Here is a 24,481-nt window from a genome sequence, read left to right on the forward strand (position 1 = left end):
TTATAGTACATTATACCAGTGTTAGCATGCCCCATTACAGCACATTATACCAGCCCATTACACGCATGCGACTTTCATGCCTCACACGACACCCAATCCACTTTCATTCGCAATATACGGCACTAGGCCCACATTGATTTCATAGCACATGGCACATAGCCTACAATTATCCATAATACACGACACCTAGCCCATTTTCATTTGTATGGTACGACATATAGCCTACATCCACTAGCAGTTCACGGCACGTAGCCTACATTCATTTACACATCACCATACACAACAATTTTCATCCAATACATATTCTCTCATCCTCACACACGATATTCACATATCACGGCACATGACCCTCATCACATTTCACAATCAACTTCCATTCTCTACACGTTTTCTACTTTCTAACTCAGCCACAACTCTATATTCAATCAATTACACATAAAAAGAGTAGGGTAGAGTCCCCCCTTACCTTGAATTGACGACCCACATTCAGATTTGACAACGGAAGTATTCTCTACACAGATTTTGGCCTAAAACACATGGAAGGACTCCATGAGAACCCAAGGATACCGAAAAATAGAGAAAAGGGTTGAAAAACAGAAATCCTAACCATTAAAACTCACCTCCAAGCGTTCCCCACACGGATTTAACCTTCAATCAAGCTCCCGAACGGCTTTGGAGGCAATTAATCGGTAGAATAAGGCTTTGGGTCAAGGAAATTAGAAGAGATTTGAGAGGGAATATGAGAAATGAATCTCAAATCCCTAAACCAGAATCTCAAATCTCAGATGAGATTGCACCCAGAAATGCACCCCTCTCTGTCGCTCTCTCGCCATAGCGAGACCTCTCTCGCTACAGCGAGAAGACGACAGTTCATCCTTTTCTTCCCAAGACCCTCTCGCTACAGCGAGAATTCTCTTCGCTACAACGAGGATGCCCTTCATCTAGGCACTTAGCCTATTTCTAGCCCAATCCAGGTATGTACACATAAATACACACTTCCATATACTTAATACACATAAACATCATTATTATGCACTTGAGTGCACGTTCCAATACTCATTCTCACACATATAAAACATCGATAATTTATATTACCAAAATTTGGAGCGTTATTCTATATTCATTTCAACAACATTCACTTAAGCTAACGTGAATTGTCTTAAGTCAAACTTTTGTGCGCTTAAGTAAAAGTTGAAAAAATTTGCTTTTAGGAGACTAAATATTGCTTAAGGAAAAAAAAATAGATATTTAATTCCTATGGGAACTAAAAAATATATATATATGGATCCCTTAAAATTTTAGATGAAAAAAATTTGATTAAAAAAAAAAAGAAAAAAAAAAGCTAGTTTAAATCGGTCAATGTAAATTATTTTTTTAAAATTCTAACATATTTTAAAAATAAGTAAAAACTCATACATAATTCTGTAACTTTTTTTATACATGCTTATATATAACTTTATTATTTTTAATTATTTTTATCTCATAAAGTAATTATTATTATATTTTATATCAATTTAAATTTTCAATTAACTTTTTTATAATTTATAATATATATATATATATATATATATATATATGATCGGTTTTATGTCATGATTAATGATATATTTATATATTTTTAAAATAATATGTCATAGACATAAAATATTATATTTTGTATATTTAGTTATTTACATAAATTAAAAAATGTAAGATAGAAAATTTAATCTGAATAGTAAAAAATTAGAATAATTAAATGTAAATAATTAAAATTAAAAACTAAAATTTAGACATACCTTAAAATATAGGAAAAAAATACAATTTAACTAAAAAATTAACACAACTGTAATGTCTTTGATTTAACTGTTTTTATCTCATAAAATATTTATTATGAAATTTTCAAACTAATTTAATATTTCAATTACCGGTTTGATGTCTATGATTGAATTAATTAATCATGAAATAATAATTTAAATATTTAAATATTTTTAAAAATAATTTACATATTTTTTAATTATTTATATAAATTAATAAATGTGAGATAAAAGATTTAATCTAAATAGTTAAAAAAATAAAATAAAAAAAAAACGTGAATATTTAAAATTAAAAAATAAAAATTACATATATGTTAAAATATAGGGATAAAAAATATAATTAACTAAGTAATTAGTGTTTATTCTTCTGATCAAGTAATTTTTCTTCACGTAGCAATTTCATATACTAATAAACTTAAAAAAAATTTATACTAAATTTAGTGTCCGTTCGATTTAAAATTATCTAAATAATTAATTTTAATAAAATTAAATTTAAATTATTAAATATTAATAATGTATATATATATATATAATTTATAATATAAATTGTACCAAACAAATTCAGTTAAAATATCTTTTACTTTTTATCCTTTCTTTCACCATTTATTCAGTGATAATATTGGAGAGAAATTAATATAAAAGAGGATAAAATTAATAAATTATTTATATAAATTATTTTTATTTAAAAATTGTATATATATTTGTTGTAAATATTTATTCAAATTGAACTTTTGCATAGTTAATAGCTTTTTTTTTTCAGACCTAAAAATTTTTCTGCATGGGGTTACACCCTTTCTTAAGATAAAAGACAACGTGGCAAAGTTTCCTGATTTAGGTCAGGTATGTACTTGTAATAATTTTTGTTCGGATTTGTGTTTCAACCTAACCCTCGCCAGTCTTTGTCAAGTGGAAACTCTGAACCAAAACACAAAAATAATATTAAAATCTCTTCTAAAATAATTTTTAATTTTTAAAAATTATACTTTAAAATAATTTTAGAAAAATGTTTTTAAGAAAAAAATGAAATAAAACTTATGTAAACAAATAATTTTTTTTAACCTTTTAAAAAATATTTTTAAAAACAGAAAATAAATAAGCTCTACTGTCTCAGAACACTCAAAGATTTATAGGGTTAGGGTTAAGAGTTAACACATGACCCATTTTACAATTTTTTTAATATTTTAGGAATAAAATTATGCTGTAAAAATATGTTCTGTTTATTAATTAATTTATTATAGTTTACCTTTTTATAATTTGAGATCTTATATTTTTTTAATATTATATTTTTTCTTACTTATTTGCTTATATAAAAATTTAAGATAATATTAATTGTTAATTTTCCATTGATGTCATTTTATCCAAGTAAAATATCCATATTATTTAAGCAGTTTAAAAGTAATCCTTTATTAATAGATTTACTTATTTTATTAAAATTAATTGTTATACTTTTTAATTAATTCTTCATTAATAGATATTTTTTTACTCTTCAATTACTTAAATCATATAAATATTAATATGAACATATTGGTATCAATAAATATTTGAAAGGGTAGTTTGGTCGCCTATAATGATTAACAGTTATTTTAGCTTAACTCATAGGATTAATTTCGAGTTTTAGTAATTATAGTTATTAATTTGAACATGATTATTTTAAATGGAGGATAAAAAAATTATATCACAAAAAGTAATAATTAATATTATTTTAAAGTTTTATGTGAATGAAATAAACAAATAAATAATATTTTCTCTTAGATAAATAAAATTAAAAATAGATAAAGTAGCTATTTATTTTATTTTTTAAATTTTAAGTCTTTAAAGTTTAATTTAAAAACATAAAATTAATACAATTTTATTAAAAATAAATTTATTATATTTAAAATATAATAAATATTTTTAATAAAATTATTTTATTAATAGTTATTTAAATTTAATTTTAAAAACTGATATTAATATTTTATAAAAGTATGGCTGAGAATAGTAATAATGAAATTCAGTGGTATGGGTTCCGTACAGGGGGATTGAGTGCTTACCGTCACGATAAGGATTTAGGTCCCGTTACCATAGAGAATTTACAATTGAAGAAATAGTTTGGCATATTGTTTCGTAACATTTTAAATATTTTTTATTATTTTATAAAATAAGTATTAATAAAAAAAATGTGTGTATTTATTATTTAAAAAATATGAAAAAATTTAATACTTTTCTATTTTAAAATTAATTCAAATTATAAAGATAAAAGGCTAGAATGATTTAGAATTAATTTTAAACAAAAAAATTATGTTATTTTTTTAATGTGTATATAAGGATACATTTTAAAAAATTAATCAATAATTTTTTATTAAAAATTATAGTCTTTAATATTTTTTATACATTGCATTATGTAATATCTTGTATTTTTAATAAAAATTATTATTTGTATATTTTTATTTTGTGGTCTTGAATATATGTTAAAAAATTATTTTTTAATTAAATTTAAATAAAAAATTGTTGCTTCATAAAGGAGCTAAACATCCAACTAACAGCAGGAACCTACACAAAACGTCTTGGGAAAACTAAACCATAAGAGTCCAAACTTAGAATAGGGAGAAGAGATGTAGAGAGATCTTTGAACTAGAATAAGGGAGTAAGGCAGTCTAAACTTAATTTGGCCAAGAAGTCAATACACAAATTGACATCTCTACAAATATGTAAAATTCTAACATTTAATTTCTTTCAAAATTTCTCTAAATTTACAAGTAGGTTGCATTAAGGATAAGGGTGATTACTTTCTTAGAGTTAGACTCAATCCATATAATTGGAACATTAAGCTGGACCACTATCTGAATTCCAAAAAATAAACTTCAAAGTTCAACAGCCAAAAGTGAGCAGTAATCAATTTTGCTGTAGAACCCAGTAATACACTTGCTTCGAGCATTACTAAGAAGACCACCACATGTATCAACTATACTTAGCTCTAAAAACAATTCCATCAACATTTAACTTAAGATGATCAAGAAGGGGGAGAACCCATCTAACATTACCATGAGCTATTAATTGCGAAAGAGCCAACTTGGGCAATATAAAGAATAGAAATCAGCATCATACAGTAGATTAGCAACTAAACTATCAAGCTTAGAGGATTGATTTTGGAAAATGAAGTCATTTTTGTCCTTTCAAAGGTACCAAATAACATCTTCATTACTATTAATACTTTTATATAAATAATATCTTTTCAAAAATATCCTTATCATTGAATTGATAAATGGATAAAAATTATATATATTTTTTTATAAAAGTAAGTTACACAAGAATGATACATTTTTTTTATCTTTTTATTTCAATAAAAACTTACTCCCTTTGATTTTTTTTTAAAAAAATAAAAATAAAAATCAATAAAAAAATAGGTATATTATGAATTTATGATTTATTTTAGAAACATTCACATTATCAAACGGATACATACATATATATATATATATATATTATGGTAGGCTTTAATATTCTCAAAATTTTAAAATTTTAAATTTTTTTAACTTACAAGCAAGTGCATTCATTGATCATTGATTGTGATAAAAGAATGTATTTTAAATTTTTTCATTATCATTCTTATATAGATTATACTTGAGAGTCCTCACTACTAATATTTCTTAAATGTTAAGTAAATTTAATAATCAAAATTTTTGAGAATGATACTAAGAAGTAAAATAATTTGGAAAAGCTGAAGTAAAATACGAAGAAATTATAAAATATTTCAATACCAGTGAAATTTTGAAGTTTCAATTTTTTCTATGATTATTTATATGTACTCTAATTCAACTTTATTGACATGTGTTAAAGCAATTACTAATCTTCTAATCAATTATTATCACTACTTAATGATTATAGTATAATGATAGTTTTTTTATTTAAATGTTACTCTAATAATGATCATAAACAACGATAATTAAATAACAGTATTAAAAAACATTAGATTTGTTAAATTTAATTAAGTTCAAAGCTTAGGTGATAAGTTGATCTTCATAACTCCAAAACTCAAATTATCACTTAGTTCCATTAATCTATTAATAGTACAACCACATGTTAATAGGTTAACTAAGATTAATCATTGAGTGAGGAAAATAACAACAAAGAAAAAATGTTACTTGACAAATAATATTAATATTGTAAAATCAAACCGAGGTTCAAAATAAGTTACTTTACAAGAATCCACTTTAATTCTACAGCAGGAGTGTGTAGTTACATATCGCTGTAGCAAGGAAAGCACAAAAAACTAAATATAAAACACCTATAATCCTAAATAATAAAGAAAAACACTTTGAAACTAATTTATTTTTTAAGGAACACAATTGTAATAAAAAATGTTGCTTATTGGAGATCTTGTGGAGGCAATAATCGAAATGAGAAAAGGAGATGATGTCGATTGAGTAGAAGAGAAGTTCTTAGATGGAGGCTTAGGATTTGAGTGTGTAAAAGTAAATGACAGACCTCAAGTTGTCGATTCTCAAATCTTAATTCAAAAAGATAAAATTTAATTGAAAATTCACTTGTTCTTTACTTTTCTTAATAACTTTTCTTCATAATTTAACTTGTTTTAATCAAATTGCAGTGTTACCACTTCTTACTATCAAACTAAGAAATATTTAACCAGTTCAAAGGAATACAATATTAATACTAATAAACATTAGTTCAAATATTATAAATAAAAGAATATATATATATATATATATATATATATATATATATATATATTGAATATATCTACTAAATTTCTCGTTAATATAAATTTCATAATAAATAAGAATATTCAAAAATAAATAATTAATACATCTAAAATGAGTTTATATTTTTTTATAAAGGTTTTATTAATTAATGACATAAAAGGTGTTAAATAATTAATAAATAATAATTTCTATTAAAAATTATATTGAGATGCATTAAAAATCATATAAATAAATATATTTTTATGTTTCAATCTTTTTTTTTTACTTTTTATCTTAATTACTGTCCTTACAACACTCATTAGTATTTCTCTTTTACAATTTGAAAAATAAATACTAATAATCACTTTTTTAATAAAAATTACATGAATTATTATACTTTTATACTTAACATTGATTAATAGATATTTTAAAAATAGCATAACTGTTTAACATTTTTTATTCCTTTCTTTCTTTTATATCATATCATGTGATAAAATAAAATACTATAAACAAATTATTATTCATTAATAAATAAAAAGTTATTAACTATTAACACAATTATTATTCATTAATAAATAAAATATTATTTGGCATGATAAAAAATAATATTAAATATAGTTTCATTTGAAAATACTCTTAAAATACTTTCACTTGACAGTGCTCTTATGAAAATGCTCAGATAAAAAATTAATATTCATAAATTATATGTTAGGGTTATAGTATATTTAATTTAATAATAATAAATTAAAAAACTAACACATAAAAATATTTTTATTTAAATGACTTATAAAGATTGATAATCATACATTATATTTATTATATATTTTTATTTTCACTCACAATCAACATTAATTTATTATATGTAGCATTTAGTAAACTGATCAATGCTATTTTAAAATGAAATAATTTGTCAATAAGAAGAATTGTGACCCCAAAATTTCAAGTAAGAAAATTGCTTATCCAAAAAAGTTTAAATTTAAACAAAATACTTTATTTAATAAAAATTAAACAACTATATTAACTGAAAAAATAAATAAATTATATATTAGGTTAAATTTTTTTAATTAAATCATGTGTTGGATAAAAATAAAAATATTCTATTTAATAAAACAACAAACATTAATGAAAATAGTTGAGGAAGAAAACGTTAACGTTTAAAAAAAATCTCAGTAAACTAACATGTAAGAAAGTGTGACACGTAAGTGCTTAACTTTTCAAACTAAAAAAATCTTGATTGAATGTGATTTTACTTATAGCAAAAATATAAGATCAGGAGTTGGCACAGAAAGCATTGAATTCTGAGAGGTTCGATTCACTTTTGCTTTGACATAACAATCACACAATTTAATGCGAAAGGGGTAGGTCTTATTTGCCATACTCCGTTCACTCCTATAGCCAAAATGTTCCTTTTCACAATTCAGAGGAAAATTTTTTAGGTGCTTTTTTTAATGTCTTTACCATCTCTTTATCTCTTACTTAAAATCATTTTTTTACAGTTTTAAAATTAATAATATTCTAATTATATAAAATTTTTATTTAATTTTCAATTTTAATCTTTTTGAATTTTGTGATTTAGCCTCATTAATTTTTGAACTTTATTATAACTAATTATCTATCTTATGAAAATTATGTAAAATAATTAAAATGTTTGTAGATGTAAGGTTATAATAATAAATAACTTCTTAAACTTCTAAAAATATAATAAATACTTTTAAATAAAAATTTACTAATATTATATGTTCAAGCTCATATTTAAAAATTGAAGTTAATATTTTGAGAAACAAGGTTAAAAGTAATTTGTAGACACTTACCTTCTCAATATCTAAAAAAATATACAATACTATGAGCTTAACGATAAAAATATCAAGCCATATAACATTTTAAAATTATAATATTATTATTAAAATGTTTTAATCATAATCATTTATATAGTTTATTTTATATAACTCATGTAATTATGTGTCAATATAAAGGGTACTAATAATATTAGTTAGAATTTGTTATCATTTGGTTTTAGATTAGTAATAAATAACTGTATTAGTTTTTACCTTTTAACTATTGTAACTGTGTCTATATGAGTTATCTATCCATTTATTTGTAAATTATTGTATTCAATATCAATAATATAAAAATACTTTTCTCTAGTTTCTTTTTACCTTTCCCTCATCTATGGCTAAACTCTAACATGGTATTACAAGTACTGTGACATCAACTATGGCTTCCACATCTAAGTTTGTACCTCAGACGTTCAATACGCTGATTGCTATCAAATTGGACGATGATAATTTCTTGGTTTGGCAACAACTAGTTCTTTCAACAATTCGAGGGTTAAAACTTGAAAAATAAGTTAGAAGCGATGAAATTCCACCATGTTATGCTACTAAAGAAGATGAAATCGCGAAGACGAAGAATCTTAAATACCGTAGTTATGTTCAACAAGATCAATTGCTTGTTGCATGGCTCTTGGCATCGATTTCCTCACCAATCTTGACAAAAATGATGGGATTGAATTCTGCTCATCATATTTGGAAGCGGTTAGAGGTATATTATGCTACGCACACTTGAGCTGTTGTCAAGAAACTAAAGTTGCAGCATCGGATAATCAAGAACGATAAAGGTATCAATGACCATCTCTTAGAAATTAAGAAAATTGTTGATTTCCTTACTGCAGTTGGTTCACCGATTTCTGATGATGATCATATTGATGCAATTCTAGATGATTTGTCGGATGATTTTGATGGTTTTGTTGCTTCAATCACGTCTAGACTTGATCCATATAATGTTGATGAAATATAGACCTTGTTACTTGTTCAAGAAGAAAGATTTGAGAAGTGAAAGCATTCAAAAACTCCTTTGATTCATGCTAATATTGTTTCTAGTCCTAATTAGTGGTAGAACTCTAATTAATCAAGGTCTGGGTAGATTTGATTCCAATGCACGAGAAGGATTTCATGGTGGAAGATTCAATAATAGAGATGGCAATTGGAACAATAGAGACAGGTTTAACCCTGATAGAGGCAATGGACGCTCAAATTGGACTCAGATTTGTGGTAAAACTGGCCATATTGCTCTTTCTTGCTAGTATAGGTACAATCAAGAGTATCAGAGTAATCCTCAGGCCAATAACACTCAGTTTCAACCCTGTAGATATGACTTTTTAAGACCACTACTCTTGCAACTCGTTCCATTGTGCTAGATCCTCTCTGGTACCCAGATTCGAGTGCATCTCATTATATTACTCATAATGAGTCCAATCTATCCATGAAGAGTGGTTACACCGGAGCTAATTCTTTCAATATTAGTAATGGTACAGGTTTGTATATTAGTCACGTCGGCCATTCTTATTTTCATAATCCTATGTCATCTAAACACTTTGTTCTGCATAATTTGCTACATGTCCTATTCATAACTAAAAATTTGCTAAGTGTTTCTAAGTTTGCACGAGATAATAAGGTATTTTTTTAATTTTGGCCTAACTTTTGTGATATGAGAACATACCAAGGACATCATCCTCCAAGGGCAGCTTAAGGGAAACTTATATGTCTTTCCTTATTTTCAAAAAGTTCAGTCTGTTTCTGCTCATCAAGGCTTGGACATCCTTCCCCTAGAATTGTGAAATTGGATTTAAATCATTGTAATATACTTAGTATTCATTTTTCTATTCTTTTTTTGTGTGATTCATGTTGTATGGGAAAGCCCATCAACTACTATTTGTGAAATCAACTACTGCATGTAAGAATTTTCTTGAACTTGCTTTCACTGATATTTGGAGCCCTTCTCCTATATCTTCTTCTTTTTCTGGTACTACGTACTACATTTTTTTTGCTTATTCTAGATATTCCTGAATTTATGTCGTGGAGTTATTTATGTATTTTCTATTGTAGCTTTTTTATTTAAATATTGACAAAATTACTTTTTTCGTCCTTTAACTTTAAAGTAAAATTCACTTTCGTTCTCTAACTTTTTTTTCGTCCTCTAACTTTTACAAAAGTTTCAAATAGGTCATTTTCCATTAAAAATCCTAACTCCGTTAAAAATTATTGTCGTTTTGTACTATGTTTACTGTGCGGCAATATTCATCATCTTTCTCCTCATATCTTCAACGTTATTTCTAACACATCTTACTCTTCTTTCTCTCTTTCATCTTCTTATTCTCAAAACTCCATCTTCTTGTCACCAACAACACCAAGCACTCACCTCCAATATGATAAATTTAAAATCAACTTCTATATTTCCACATTGATTCCCTCTAAAATCAACTTCTTGCCATCAACAACATCAATGCATTACTCCTTGAACTAATCTGTGTAGCACAAGCACGTTTCGTACTCACCTCAAATGGTAACTGTTGATATGTTTTAGTAATTCACGCGAGCATCTTCCGAGAGTCATTCTCCCAAATACTACAACTCCAAAGAAGATAGTGCAAGGTTCCGTGTTTTCTAGCGCCAATGGCCTAAAAAACAAGCATAGAGTGATGAGACATGATGACTCTCCCACTCTCATTACAAATCATAAGGTGCTTCATGTTTAGGATTTAGGGTTTATGATTTGAGATTTGAGGATGGTTATTTAGTGTTAGTGGCAAGAAGATGATGTTTTGAGTATAAAAAGATGAAGATGAAAGGGAGAAGGAAGAAGAAAAGTCGATGAAAATCAAATCGGAGATCTGAGGAAGAAGATGATGAACAGTAATATAACTATACGTGGTACAAAATGACAAAACTTTTTAACGGAATTAGGATCTTTAACGGAAAATGACTTGTTTGAAACTTTTTTAAAAGTTAGATGACTAAAATGAATTAAAAAAAAATTTAAAGAACGAAAGTGAATTTTATCATAAAATTAAGGAACGAAAATAGAAATTTTGCCTTTAAATATTTTATTTATAAAAATAAATTTCAAATTTATTAAATTTTTAAATTATTTTTTTGTCTAATTAAATCTTACCACGTGAAATTTTTTTTACCAATATTACTAGAAAAATGTTTAAAATAATTTTCCCTAAAGAAAGCGCGAAACAACTCAGATGTTGCATAGTGTCAAACATCTATCAGTTTCACTACAAGTTTGGCAAAAATAAAACCAAGTTTTGCCATTAACAAAGAGAAACTTGTAGGGACATAATACATGGTATGGTCTGGCTACGTTTCTACTTGATTACAAGGCAAGTAACCATTCTTAAATCATTCTCTATTTTCTCACTTCCTTCCACTACTAAATCACCTCTAAACTCCAAAACCTCTTTCTAATCCGAGCTTGAACATCTTTTCCACTTAATTTTTAGTAATTTTCTTGGAGATTAAAACTTCTAATCTCACTTCCATTTTGTTATTTTCTTTCCTCAGAAGTTTACTCTACTTTATGATCTTTAGGAAGAACTTGGTCTTTCAAACGATATCTTCTATGATAGCTTTTGTGTAAATCATCTACTCAAGGTAAGGAGAGTACTATCTCATCAATGAAACTATACCTATGTGATGTATATGAATTTTACATATTCTCTTGTTTGTGTGAGTGGTTACATATTGCTATCTTAGAAATTTAAGTTTAAAAATGGATTCTTTGAGTTGGTGAACTAGATGAAATGTGTTTTATTATTTATTGAATGACTGAAATATGATTTATTGAAATTATGCAATTTGGACTGAGTCAATATGTGCCCAACATTCGACGTGGTTTGTTTAAATGTATGATGAGAAATAAATGGTAAAAAATATATTATTAGCAAATATGATGATGAAAGGAATTAGTGTGAATAGTTACAGTGATACATTAAGAGTATGGAAGATGGAGACGATTTTGGAAATATAGGAGAAATACAGGATGGTGAATATTTTTCGTAGTTGCGCGTAATTTAATGAGAGTAAAAGCATCACATATCACACACTTATTTCCCGACTAATACTCTTAACTATACTTTTGCTAAGGGGTTGAGTAGCCGTATTGCGACGGTTAACCAACGACTATCCATACATGTGGAAGACCTCAAGGGCAATGGTTGGTTATGTTAAAGGCCCAAAAGAATGTTTAAAGTGCTAAAAGTATGTAAAATGGTGTATACATATGAATAGCATATTGAATAGTGTAATTTTAGTATATATGTTATGACATTGTTGCTGTGATTGTTATTATGTTTTGTTTGTTGTGAAGTTATTAAATCAATTGTTTAGTTCTATTTTAGTGATGAGAAGAAGATTCATCCTTACTTATATTTTTAGGAAATAAGAATGAATGCTAGCATCTTTAAAGTAGAGTGAATGACATATTTAGAGAATAGCAGAGTCTACCACTATAAATTTGTTATAATTAGTGAGCATGGATCCGGTGAGAAATATTCTGTAAAGATTATAGTAAGGTACAATATTCTCTTTGATTACCTACTAATAGTAGGATCCATCACACCGTCAGTTTGTATGTATATAAAGGGACAGTTAAAACACCACAGTAAGCTATTTATATACCTTTCATGATCACAATCATCTAGGAAGACCAGTTAATTTGATTCAAGAGCATATAACGGGTATAAAGGTCACAACTGACACTGGAGACGATGAAGACCTAACCTAGGAAGAAATGGAAGAAATAAAGGGTTGATTTGATGAAGACTAACTCAAACCAAGATCATATTTTCAAGACTTTTGGTGTGGGAGTGACCTGCTGTAACATCCCTTCGGATAAGACTCAAACATATATAAATTTTCAAACAACAATATACAATCATAATAATGCTCCATTGAATTACAATTAAATCATCAAACAATTTTGCTGAAGGTCGACTACTTCTGGACTCAACTCTAGTCGTACAGTTAAAACATATTGAAATTAAATCATATACTACAGTTACATTACCAGAAATCACACTCTCGGTCTTTAATAAAAATAATATATCCTAAAGTTTAGCCTTTTTCCCCAGTAAACATTATTCAAGATAATAATTCACAATATTAACCGTACATACATGATAATCAATAACAAAATCGTAGAAACTTCTTCAAACAGGTTTTACTCATAAATTTTACTATGAAATTTTGGTTAGGTGGTATTGGAAACAAGTCATAGGTTTTTTATGCCCAAAAATTTATTTTTAACACTATAAACTATTTAAAACAGAAAATTTTGAGTTTTTAAACTAAAAACATTTAAATAGAAGTTACAATTAGGGATCAACTCCCCTTACTTGGAATTAGGTCTCTCATGACAAAGGAATGAGAGAAAATATCTCTAAGGCCAAGTTCTTCTCGAGATCCAAAAGAAAAATATCGTTTGAAGGACTAAGGTTCTTCCTAAACATTATAAATTAGAGTAACTTTTAGAAAAAAGAAAATGATGAAATGAGAGTGAGATTAGAAGGTAGAGCTCTAGTAACTTATATGGAATCAAGAGGAAAAGATATTTAAGCCCAGATTCAAAAGAGGTTTAGAGAATAATAAGTGTTCTAGTTGAAGGAGGAAGTGAGAGAACAGAGAGTGAGGTAAGAAATAGTTATTTGTTTTAGAACCTTTATTTTTCAAAATGCTCAAAATCACTTAAATACTTCTTTTTCTCGAAGATTTTCTCTTGAGCAAGGGTATTTTTGCTTAAGTAAGAAAACTAGACAAATTTTGCTGCACATTTGCTGATATTTTCACTTGAATGAAACTATTTTTGCTTGAGCAAAAATCTACCTAAGCTCACATTTCTGGTGCCCATTCTCACTTGAGTGAGAGATTTTTTGCTTGAGTGAAATTACGGTTGAGAAATGCTGATCTATTTTAGCTTAAGCTAAAAGGATTTTTTTTTTTTTTTTAAGGAAACCCTTCCATTTTGAAAACAAGAAAATACAATTGAAAAAATTAGGGTGTTACACCTGCTTAATAGAATTTGATGTATTTTGATTTTATAATTATTTAAATTAAATTCTAATATATTTTATTTATAACTTGTAAATATTGAACTCATAAATTTAAATAATATTAAATACGTTAATTATTTACTCTTGTTCAAATATTATTTTTATTTAGCAAGTTATGTTGCAATGAGAAATGTTTAATTATACATTAAATTCTATCATTTTAAGTATTATTAAACTTTAAGGAATCAAATGGTGAAAAATGAAAGTTTTGAAATTTTACTAATTTTTCTTGTATTATGAATGAGAAAGAATTAATTAATGATTTAATTAAATTTTAAATTTCTTATGAATTATAGAAAAACAATTTATCAATTAAGAGTGTTACACATGTTCAAATGTTCAAGAAGTTTATACACAATGAAAAAAAAAAAAAGAGATATTTAAACGTCCAACTCTTATTATATCTTGAAAGTTTTGAGTAAAAGTCGGACCTTTTAACTTGAAGAGAATTATAATGATTCAATGCTCGTCATGCTAATAAGTTTAAACAAAATTTTGGAGGCAATCTACTATGATTTAATTTTTAATGCAGTAGTTTGAAACAATAACGAAGGCAAGAAAAATTTAACGCGGGACCTCTGGTCGAAATAAAAATTTAGCTTGAGAAAGGTAGAAATAAATTGATCTTCACCTTCGGTATTAATAATATTTAATATTAATAAAAAATTAAAGAGTTATTTTGTACAATTAAGAAAATCTGGGTTTAATATTTTTTCTTCGGGAATAAATATCATAAAAGGTAATTTAGAAAATGAAAATATTTTTTGTTTATATTTAAGTTCGAAAAGAGAATAAGGTAACCTTTGTGCTTGGTTTTGCTAAAGTTTATTGGACTCGCTGGAGAGGCCAATGTTCAGGCAAGTGCTTCCTAATGAATAAATTTACGTGTTATTATTATTATTATTATTATTATTATTATTATTTGGTGTGGTTTTTATTTATTTATTTTTCATTTTCTATTTCGTTTGTTTATTGCTTGGAATGAAGGGCGAATAACAGAAGAAACTTGACGTCCTTTAATGAGAACTAAAACAATGTCACATCACATTGTTTCCTTCTATGCATCATTTGCTTAAAGTGAATTTTGCATATTTCTTTGTTATTTTGTAAGAAAATTTATATTAAAATGAGTGTCATGTTTGCTCCAAAATTAGAGAAACTACGGATCCACTCATTTGTTATGGTTCAGTTTAGCGTGCGACTCATCAATTAGGGTCCGTTTTCAGAAAAATAAATATTTTATTATATGCATAAAGTTTTATTGTTAAATAGTCTTATTAATCAGTATTTTAAGAAATTGATCAAGAAATAAATAACAATTTTTTAAAATATATTAAAATTTATTAGTATAAGTATATATTTATAATTTGTAATAAAAATCACTTTTAATTCTTCCATGCGTTAGTTAACATTTTTAAAAAATAATCTATACCATTATTGGCTATTATAAAAAGATTACAAATATGATAACATATTTATGCTATTAAGTATGGCAAAAATTTCTATAAAATAAATAATTTCTTTAAAACATGCTAAACATAAAACTAAATATTCAGCAATACTTTGGTCTCACAAGTCACAGCAAAGTTTGTTTATGTTTCTACATTAAAAATTAAAAAAATAATTCTTGTAGTTTTTAATTAAAAATACGTATTACACTTAACAGCTTAAAATGAAATTTTTAAAACAGTAAATAAAAAAGATACTTAATCATTAATATAATTCAAATAGTAAGATTTTCAATTTAAACTAGTGTTTCACAGACATATTTATTTGTTACAATTGTTTCACTAAAATTTAAGTACATGTAAGTACATATAAATTGGTACAAATTCTATACACGTACGAGAATTATTAAATGGTAAAGAATCCTTAAGTGACGGGAATCTCGGTAAAAATGGTTAAGTATATATCCCACTTGCATTGAAGATTGCCACCAAGTATGTTACTTGATCAAATTCATGCTAAAATCCCAGAGTTTTTTAGCCAAATCAATGTCTTTTCCCTTTGAGCTTGTTTTGCTGATATTGCAATCTGCAAAATACTCACCACTAATTCCCTTTACTTCTGGGTGTAATGCTACATAGCATGTTGTTGCCGCGCCCTATAATGAGATTGAAGAAAGAAAAAATGGAAGATCAAAAGATTCACATGTTATGAGTGTGTTTGTCTAAGCTTTTTTCAGGAAGAATACATTTTTATTAAAAGATTGTATGTAAAAAATAAACTAATTATGCAAGTTTTTAAAGAAAAAAAAGCAAAAACTTATAAAAAAAAAATGTGCTTTTTCATAAGTTAAAAATAGCTGCTTCTAAAATAAAAATTTTAAAAATATATATGTTTAAATAAAGAGCTTTTTAAATTCCCTTTTAGAGCAAATAACAAAAGCTCTATTATCCTTATTCGAATTTTGTTCCTCTAAAGTGAAAAGAGAATAAAGTGAGAAATCTATATAAAGTGAGGGTGTAAATAGGTCATATGGGTTTAACTTACCTGTTGGACATTTTTAATTACATATCGTGCCAACATTTTAACTACATCTAGAAGTCCTGCATAAATCATACAAAAAAGTGCCCATAAAACTAAACAAATATAATTAATGGAAACACAATTGCTGTAAAAACTAGTTCTGAATAAAGATCTGAAGACAACATGAGTTGATGAAGTAAATAAGAGCAAAAATTACAGAAACTGCCTCTAGATGAAACATGTGGAATTGTTTTGCAAGAGTACATAAAAAAATAATCCTACTCTGAATTCAATATTTAGAATAGCTAATCTATTTAATTTAACCTAAGCATTGTTTTCTTTTTAAACAATAATCATGTACAAAATGTAAGTCTGCAAAGCCTAAAACTATGTTGAGGTCTTGAAGAGTTGGACCATATTGCATTATGAATCAACCGAAACATTTAATACACAACGCAAGGAAAAAACAAAAAAATTGGTATCTTTCATACAGTGGACTGTGTGGAATATTTAGTATCTCAATTCCCACATTTTACATAATTTATGGACAGACCATATATTTGTACCAAATATTGCAATGTGGTAATTACCATTAAATACTAGGTGACGATGAATATTGGTTTCAATGGCTCCTGGATGAAGAGAATTAACAGTGATATCTACCCCATCTTCCTGATCAAGATGCAACAATGAATAAGTAATATTACACATATCACAGACATATAATGAGGCAAAACCAGAGAGCCATTTTCACTCACAAACATAAGAGAAGGAAAATAAAAAATAAAAACTAAAAAAATTGTCTTATGATTGTGGTTGCTAAGAGATACAAGACTAGTTGCTAGAAGGGATACAACTTTTGAGTAATGACTCCAAATTCAACTGAGATCTCAAAAAATACTAACAAAATTTGGTATTGATAATGACTAACATTTTCATAAAAACTAATTAATCTACGCAAGATATGGTACTTCAATTATTAATTAGATAAGGAAGCAGCATATCCTACACAATAGCTAGATAGTGACTAGAAAGAGTGTAGTGTAGTGTGCAGAAGAGAAATACTATTAGAAAAACAGTAATCCTAAACAAAATCTTCAATCTTAAACTCTAAACAACCTTGCAATCTTCTGACAAAGTACTTCAAATCCATAGAGCACGATGAACACAGTGAGTGAATTTTGAGAACAAATTTGATACAATGGAAATAAAATAGTCTTCCTTACAGTAAGTTACCAACAATCCATCTGCAAAATATACTGCCTACCAGACAAAGAAATGTAAAACTGAACATCAAATCACAAAGGTCAACAATTCACAATTCAATCCCTTCAATCAGATTGATCATTGGCATTGGAATTGGATGAACCGAAAAATGAATAAGACGTTTGTTTTTAAACAATTAAAACATGGCCAGATATTAACCCATCTAGGAGCATTATATTAGATAATTTACATTATTTTAATACTCATGAATTTACTTCATATGTGTAAGTTTCTGAATTATAATTCATACAAATCAAAGGCCACAAAATCAAATTTAACCAGTTCAACCTAGTTTTTGACAGGATTAATTTTTTGATCGCTTTTATTAGGTGTATCACCTTGACCAGAACAAAGCCTGATTAAGGGTCAAAATAATCTATCCCAGTTTCAAAACACTTAAGACAATCAATTGTATGCAAACTCATTTGATGCAATTCAGTGCCAAAATAATAGAATTGCTTGCATTAGAATCAGTGCTAAAATATGCATTAGGCACATCTTTTTCTTAGTAACAAGTAAAAAATTTAGAGAAACTAATGGGATATAATAATGTAAACTTATAATAGCTATCCATAACCAACAACAAGCTGCATAATAGCAAACACACTATTTACTAAATCTTTCACAAGAATAACATTTTATTCATGACAAAGCACAATAAATGTTGGCATACCTTGAGACGTCTTGCAAGTTCATTAGCATGTAAAATTTTAGCAAGCTTTGATTGACCATACGCACAGAATTTCCAATAACTGTGCACAAGGAAGCAAGCATAATGAAATATACAATAACACTTATCCTTTGCATAAATAGACAAGATGAAGAGAAGTGGGGGCTGAGTGCAGAGTTTGTAAGAGAACAATGGGAGACAAGGTGGTAGCAAAAGTGTTTGGAATGGTTGCGTTACACAACAGCTTTACACTAAGCCAGTAAAACACATTTTGAACAATTCTTCGGTCTACCATCATGTGTTTCAAAAACAAAGAAAATGTGGGTCTTATTTGGTATGCTGTAATTTGGTGTGTTCAAAGATCAACTACCAGATAAGGATACTATCATGGAATTGGCAAAGGTACACGTGGCTTAGGAGATGACATAAGGATTTCCTATACCCTTTCTCTTGTTAGTATCAGAATGCAAGTATATGTTTGGAGAGTCTAAATAATAGAAAGTTGATAACATAAGTGATGGTTCAACAAAGAATGTCTTACATGGGCAATGTTTGCAACCTGTATGTAAATATAGAAAAAAAGACAATCATGAGTGCTTTTCTTATTTTGGAACTTGTTTAAACTCTATAGTTGAGGGCATTTCCTGTGCAATTATTTTAATTGCAATTGATTTGTTTTGCTGATAAAAGAAAAAAAGACAAATTCCTAGAAGAACAAGGCTTAGTGGATTTTGCTGTCTCTTTATAAATCTCTCTTCCATAAACAAAAAAAAGAAAGAAAGAAGAAACTTCCAGCATAATTTATCTTAGTTTGTATATGGGCTAGTTTTTACCTTGATTGATCATTAATTTTATCAAAACGGATTCCTTCATGATAGGTTAACCTGTGACCAGATGAGGAGACATTAACAATTCGACCTTGTTTCTTACTTGCAAATGCTGTTTTCTTCATAGTATCCAACAACAAATTTGTTAAAAGAAAATGACCTGTGGAATTATGTTAAACACAAATAAAAGGAGTAAGATCATTTCCAACTCTTCTAAGCCTATGCCTTTAATAAAACCTTAGAAGAGTTATTTAATGCTTTATATAAACTATCTCCCAATTATATAACCTGAGACAGATCAGCAGGGTAGAAGGACATCATAAAGACTTCATGTATCAATGGTTTTTAACCCTTTCTCACAGAGAGAGAGAGAGAGGGAGGGAGGTTTCACATGTTTATATTGCTACTAAACTAGCCCCTTCCATCCCTTTCTTAATCATCTAAATAAAAAAAACGCATCATATTCTCTGCACTCTGTGGACTCTTTACTTCATTGCCATAATATTTTCTTTTTTCTCCTTAAATCTAACACTCTAGAAAGCTTAAAAAATTTCATGTTATGAAAAACTGGACAGTTTCCACATACCTATGTAATTCGTGGCAAAGAGTAGTTCAATGTTGTCCTCAGACAGCGTGAAAGGGAGTCCAATAATTCCCGCATTGTTTCTTAAATTGCAATAAACAAACCAGAAAGCATTACCACTCCATTGTTTCCATGAATAATCAGAAGTAAAATGTATGTGCAAAGAGAAAGATAAAGAAGGTAACTATCAATTGCATAAACACAAGAAACACGTACGAAAAATTTTGACAATGTGGCCGATGCTCTTACATCAAAATGTTCAATGGAAGACCAGATGAATTGAACTCTGATGCAAATTTCCGAACAGATGTCATTGAACTAAGGTCTAACTCCATGACATCAACTTTAGCTGTAGGAATCTCCTTCAGTATTGTTTCTTTAACATCTTCTGCTGCACTCATATTTCTTACTCCCATAATTACATGAATACCACGCATAGCAAGAACACGGGCAGTCTCAGCACCAATACCACTTGATGCCCCTGTTTTTAGATCATCCAACAGCAACCAAAATATACAATTAAGGTGCATGTATGTAAAAAAATGGTAATTTCACACAAAGTTTCATCTTTGCTTAAAAGGGTGCAAGTGTTCTAAGTTTATGTGTTTCTTTAGAGTAATCAAACTTTGAAATTTAAAATTAACTTTGGTTAAGATGGTTTTACAAGAATAATACAAAAAAGGCTTGGAAAAATAGAGTAAATTAACTACAATGGCTGTTCATTTTATTATTATGATTTTTTTTCTTTGTTTTCCATGGTTTTATTGGACATCATCTAATGCTTAAGAGTAATAATATATCCCCCTCCAATATTTTTTAATGATTTTATTATTTTAAATAAAAATTGAATACATTTACATTTTAAAAATATGAAAATTATTTTCTTTGTTTAATAATTAAGAAAATTACTAAGAAGATTGAAAATTATTCAATGCATTAATCGTTACCAACTGTATTCAGTTATCTTTTGTCACCAACAGTCATCCTAGTTTAATTAGATACCAAAAATAAATAAATAAATTTATATAAAAAAGAAGATAATATACGACATTAAAAGAAACTCGAACAATCCCTGTACAACCAACCACACCACAAGTACGTGTGTTAATGAGCTTCCCCTGAATGAAAATATAAATAAAAGCTTAAAAAATGCAAACCTGAATATAAAAGCCATATTCTTTTTATTTTGTTAACATTAGATCTCAGAATTGAGTTTAAGCGTTCATTATTAATAAATTTTCATTGAGAAATAATATATTTATTACATCAAAATTATAAAGTATATTAAATTATTATTTTTATTAAGATTTTATATTCTTAGTTTTTTAACTTCAGTCGCAAGCTGAAATTAACATTTTTAAAGGAGACAACTAAAAAATGGAAGATCGATTAGTTAAAGAGTAAAGAAAAAAAAAGGGAGGATAATTTATTTTTTAAAAAAGGAAAATGGTGAAAAAAGAGTGACCTGTGACAATAGCAGTGAGGCCATTTCCATCAATGCCATGAGTGACTTGCTCTGCAGTGGAAGAAGAAGAAAACCCAGATGCTCCTTCTCTGCTGAATGGCCACCACATGCTTAATGATGACACGTTGTCAGAACTAGCCCCAACTTTTGACAGTCCAAAACACTCTGAAATGAAAATGGAAAAACATGTTCCCTCCTTTTATTGAAAGCGTAAGAGGGACTAATTACCTATCACAGCTAATTTATTATTTCAAGTATGTCCTCCTGTAGGCTCTTCCTTGCAAATATGTACAACTTAAACAACTCAACAACGATATTAATGACAAATGGACACATGGCATCATATTATTGGGTCAACAGGAAGGGGTTTATTAACCTTTCCAAATTTTTTATTTCTTAAAAATATTCCAACAAGTTGCTATTATTTACAGAAATAAAATAAAATAAATAACATATTATTACTTTCGTACATCCCTCAAATTAATATATTTATATAAATGTCTTGATTCGGATAAAATAGACGTTTAACTAAAATCTATTCTCATGTAAAAGATTTTTTTTTTCTTGACTATCCTAACTACCCCTCTTGATTGCTCTTGTGCATATTTTTTTTGTTATGAAATAAGTGAATTATAATCAATCTTAACGTTTATTATCAACAATTGATTATTAGTTGCAATCAACATTAAAGGTAAATTTTTATTTTTGTTTACTTATCATATATTTCTATTCTTTCCACGTTGCACCCGCTTTCTTCGACAAACTACATCAATATGCTTAGACCATTTTATTCATTTCATTGGTGTAATTCCGTGAGAAAGATATTTGGTTTATCAATTAGGCCCATTCAATTCTCATAATTAGTTATTATGTTATTTGTCATGAAATATATATGAAATTGTAAAAATTCTCACTTTATAAAAGAGGAGTTAATATGTTACAAAGAAGCAAATATGATCAACAACTTAAAAAGATAACATAGATATCACAATAGACACTTTTGGCTGAAATCCAATTCTAATATTTAGGAATTGCACATAACAACTAACCTGATATATGTGATTGTGCTGTATTTTTTGCTTTTATGAAAAAAAATAGACTATGGCTATTTTTTTAAGTTAATTCTATTTAAGTTGATTAAAATTATTATTATAAATGTGAAATTTTTTTATCTAAATATTTAACGCAATTATATTTAGTGAAAGTAGACATTGAGAATACAAATTTGATTTTAATCTTAAAAGCACTCAGCAATAAAAATAATTAATGTAAGTTTTGATAAAGAGAGGTTAATTGTATATAAAATTGTATCACGTACACTTTGGAGGAAATCTTTGAGACACTTGCACTCATTTTTTTCATTTTTTGAGCTTTTTCTCATTTTTCAACTTTTGGTTACATCTCTCTTATATAGCTATTCATAAAATTTTACTTATTAATTAAAAAGAAAAAAATTGAAAAGACCTTAAGTTAATTGGTAGTTTCTATGAGAAGTCTTAAGCTCATAGCATAATAATATTACTTTATGATATGAATAACTTTTCATGTAAATTTTGTTAAAGTTAATTATAATTAATTTTTTTATTTATACTAAAGTTGATTGTAATTGACTTCTTTCACACAAATGAAAGTTGATTACAATTTACTTATTTATTAACTAATAATGTGGTCAAGATTGGAATAGAAGTCGTAAAATGGACTTCTCTTTTGCATTAGAGTGTATTTTTGTATACTTCTATTTCATCTAAATTAAGATATTTATGTAAACAATTTCATTTGAAAAATGTATTTAATATGTCGTTATTTTATTTTATTTATGTAAATGGACAGACAAGTTAACGTATTTTGAAAGAAGAGCAAGTTATTTTCAATCTACCAGTGCAATGGAATGTTTTCTCTCTAGGTACACTGAGACATGCTTGAATTTGAGCTTATCTGAAACTCATTCTTTAGATTTTCTTTATACATTGAGCTTATTAATTGTTGTAAAGTTGCAATGTTTTTATTGTTGAAAGTATTGGTATTCGTATTTGTGTGCCCTGTACTCATAATTCTGTTTATTACTACACCTATAGGTCGGAGTGTTCATGAGTTGAATTAAATTGCTTGACTCAATTAAAATATAATAGGTTAAACTTGATTAATTATTTTTTTAATTTGACATATGATTTGAACAAATCCAACCCAATCATAAATAGGCTTAGTTTGAATTAAGTTATTAGATTTATACTTAAAAAAAGATTAAAAAATGCAATGTATAAAATTAATTAATTATCAAGTTAAATTAAAAAATTATCAATATTCATGTAAAAAAGTTTGATTTATATTCAAATAATAAACTATTTATCAAAGTTCACATTTAAAAACACATGTAAAAATAATAAAATATAAATAGTATATAATATTTTAATTCTTTTTACATATAATTAGGTTGAGTCAGGTTTATCAAGTTGTAAAATGACAAACCCGACTGCCCAACCTAGCTTGTTAAATTTTAGTTTGAGTTGGCTTGGATTGATTAGGTATACTTTGACATGTGAACACCCCTAAATGATGGTGCCACCTTCGATTCCCTGTCTAACAAGTATCATGTCACTTGCTTATAATTAAATTGTGTTTTTAACTTAAACAATTAATTAAGAATATGTATCTGTGTTCATGTGTGTATTGACAGATGATTAAATTTCTAAGTTTATATTTATAAATAAGTAAACTCACATATTAGTCTATGAAAATATGAATGTTTAAATAAATTAGTTTTTGAAATTTTAAACTGAATATATTAACTTTTAACTTTGTCAAATGTTGAAGTTCAACAAATAACTTCTGTCATAC

The 24,481-nt window shown here is 27.0% G+C and overlaps 1 protein-coding gene across 7 annotated transcripts; it reads right to left on the reverse strand.

The window, feature by feature from the left end:
* Positions 1-16,274: 16,274 nt before the first annotated feature.
* On the reverse strand, positions 16,275-21,842 carry LOC113867695 (short-chain dehydrogenase TIC 32, chloroplastic-like). 7 transcript variants are annotated; one of them, XM_027503131.1, is made up of 8 exons: positions 21,647-21,842; positions 20,431-20,662; positions 20,189-20,264; positions 19,605-19,732; positions 18,775-18,853; positions 17,402-17,507; positions 16,860-16,900; positions 16,275-16,470 (listed from the first exon to the last, which is right to left on the reverse strand). In XM_027503131.1, the coding sequence occupies exons 1-8, from the start codon at positions 21,753-21,755 to the stop codon at positions 16,312-16,314; spliced, it is 930 nt and encodes a 309-aa protein (XP_027358932.1). In that variant the 5' UTR covers positions 21,756-21,842; the 3' UTR covers positions 16,275-16,311. The 7 variants fall into 7 exon arrangements, with proteins under 7 accessions (XP_027358932.1, XP_027358930.1, XP_027358931.1 ...); XM_027503129.1 differs by having other exon boundaries at positions 16,860-16,912; positions 17,429-17,507; positions 19,605-19,758; positions 20,185-20,264; XM_027503130.1 differs by having other exon boundaries at positions 16,860-16,906; positions 17,426-17,507; positions 19,605-19,758; positions 20,185-20,264.
* Between the last annotated feature and the right edge of the window lie 2,639 nt (positions 21,843-24,481).

The sequence above is a fragment of the Abrus precatorius genome, unplaced genomic scaffold, assembly GCF_003935025.1.
Source record: "Abrus precatorius isolate BTA unplaced genomic scaffold, Abrus_2018 Scaffold5, whole genome shotgun sequence".
Taxonomy (NCBI): domain Eukaryota; kingdom Viridiplantae; phylum Streptophyta; class Magnoliopsida; order Fabales; family Fabaceae; genus Abrus; species Abrus precatorius.

What these genes read in the sequence shown, in the direction of transcription:
- LOC113867695 (XM_027503126.1), bottom strand. Translation starts at nt 21,755, where the DNA reads ATGTGGTGGCCATTCAGCAGAGAAGGAGCATCTGGGTTTTCTTCTTCT. An exon ending in TTACCACATTGCAATATTTG is followed by an intron (nt 16,916 to 17,401) that starts GTACAAATATAT and finishes TGATTTATGCAG; the next exon opens with GACTTCTAGATGTAGTTAAA. An exon ending in TAATTAAAAATGTCCAACAG is followed by an intron (nt 16,471 to 16,859) that starts GTAAGTTAAACC and finishes ATCTCATTATAG; the next exon opens with GGCGCGGCAACAACATGCTA.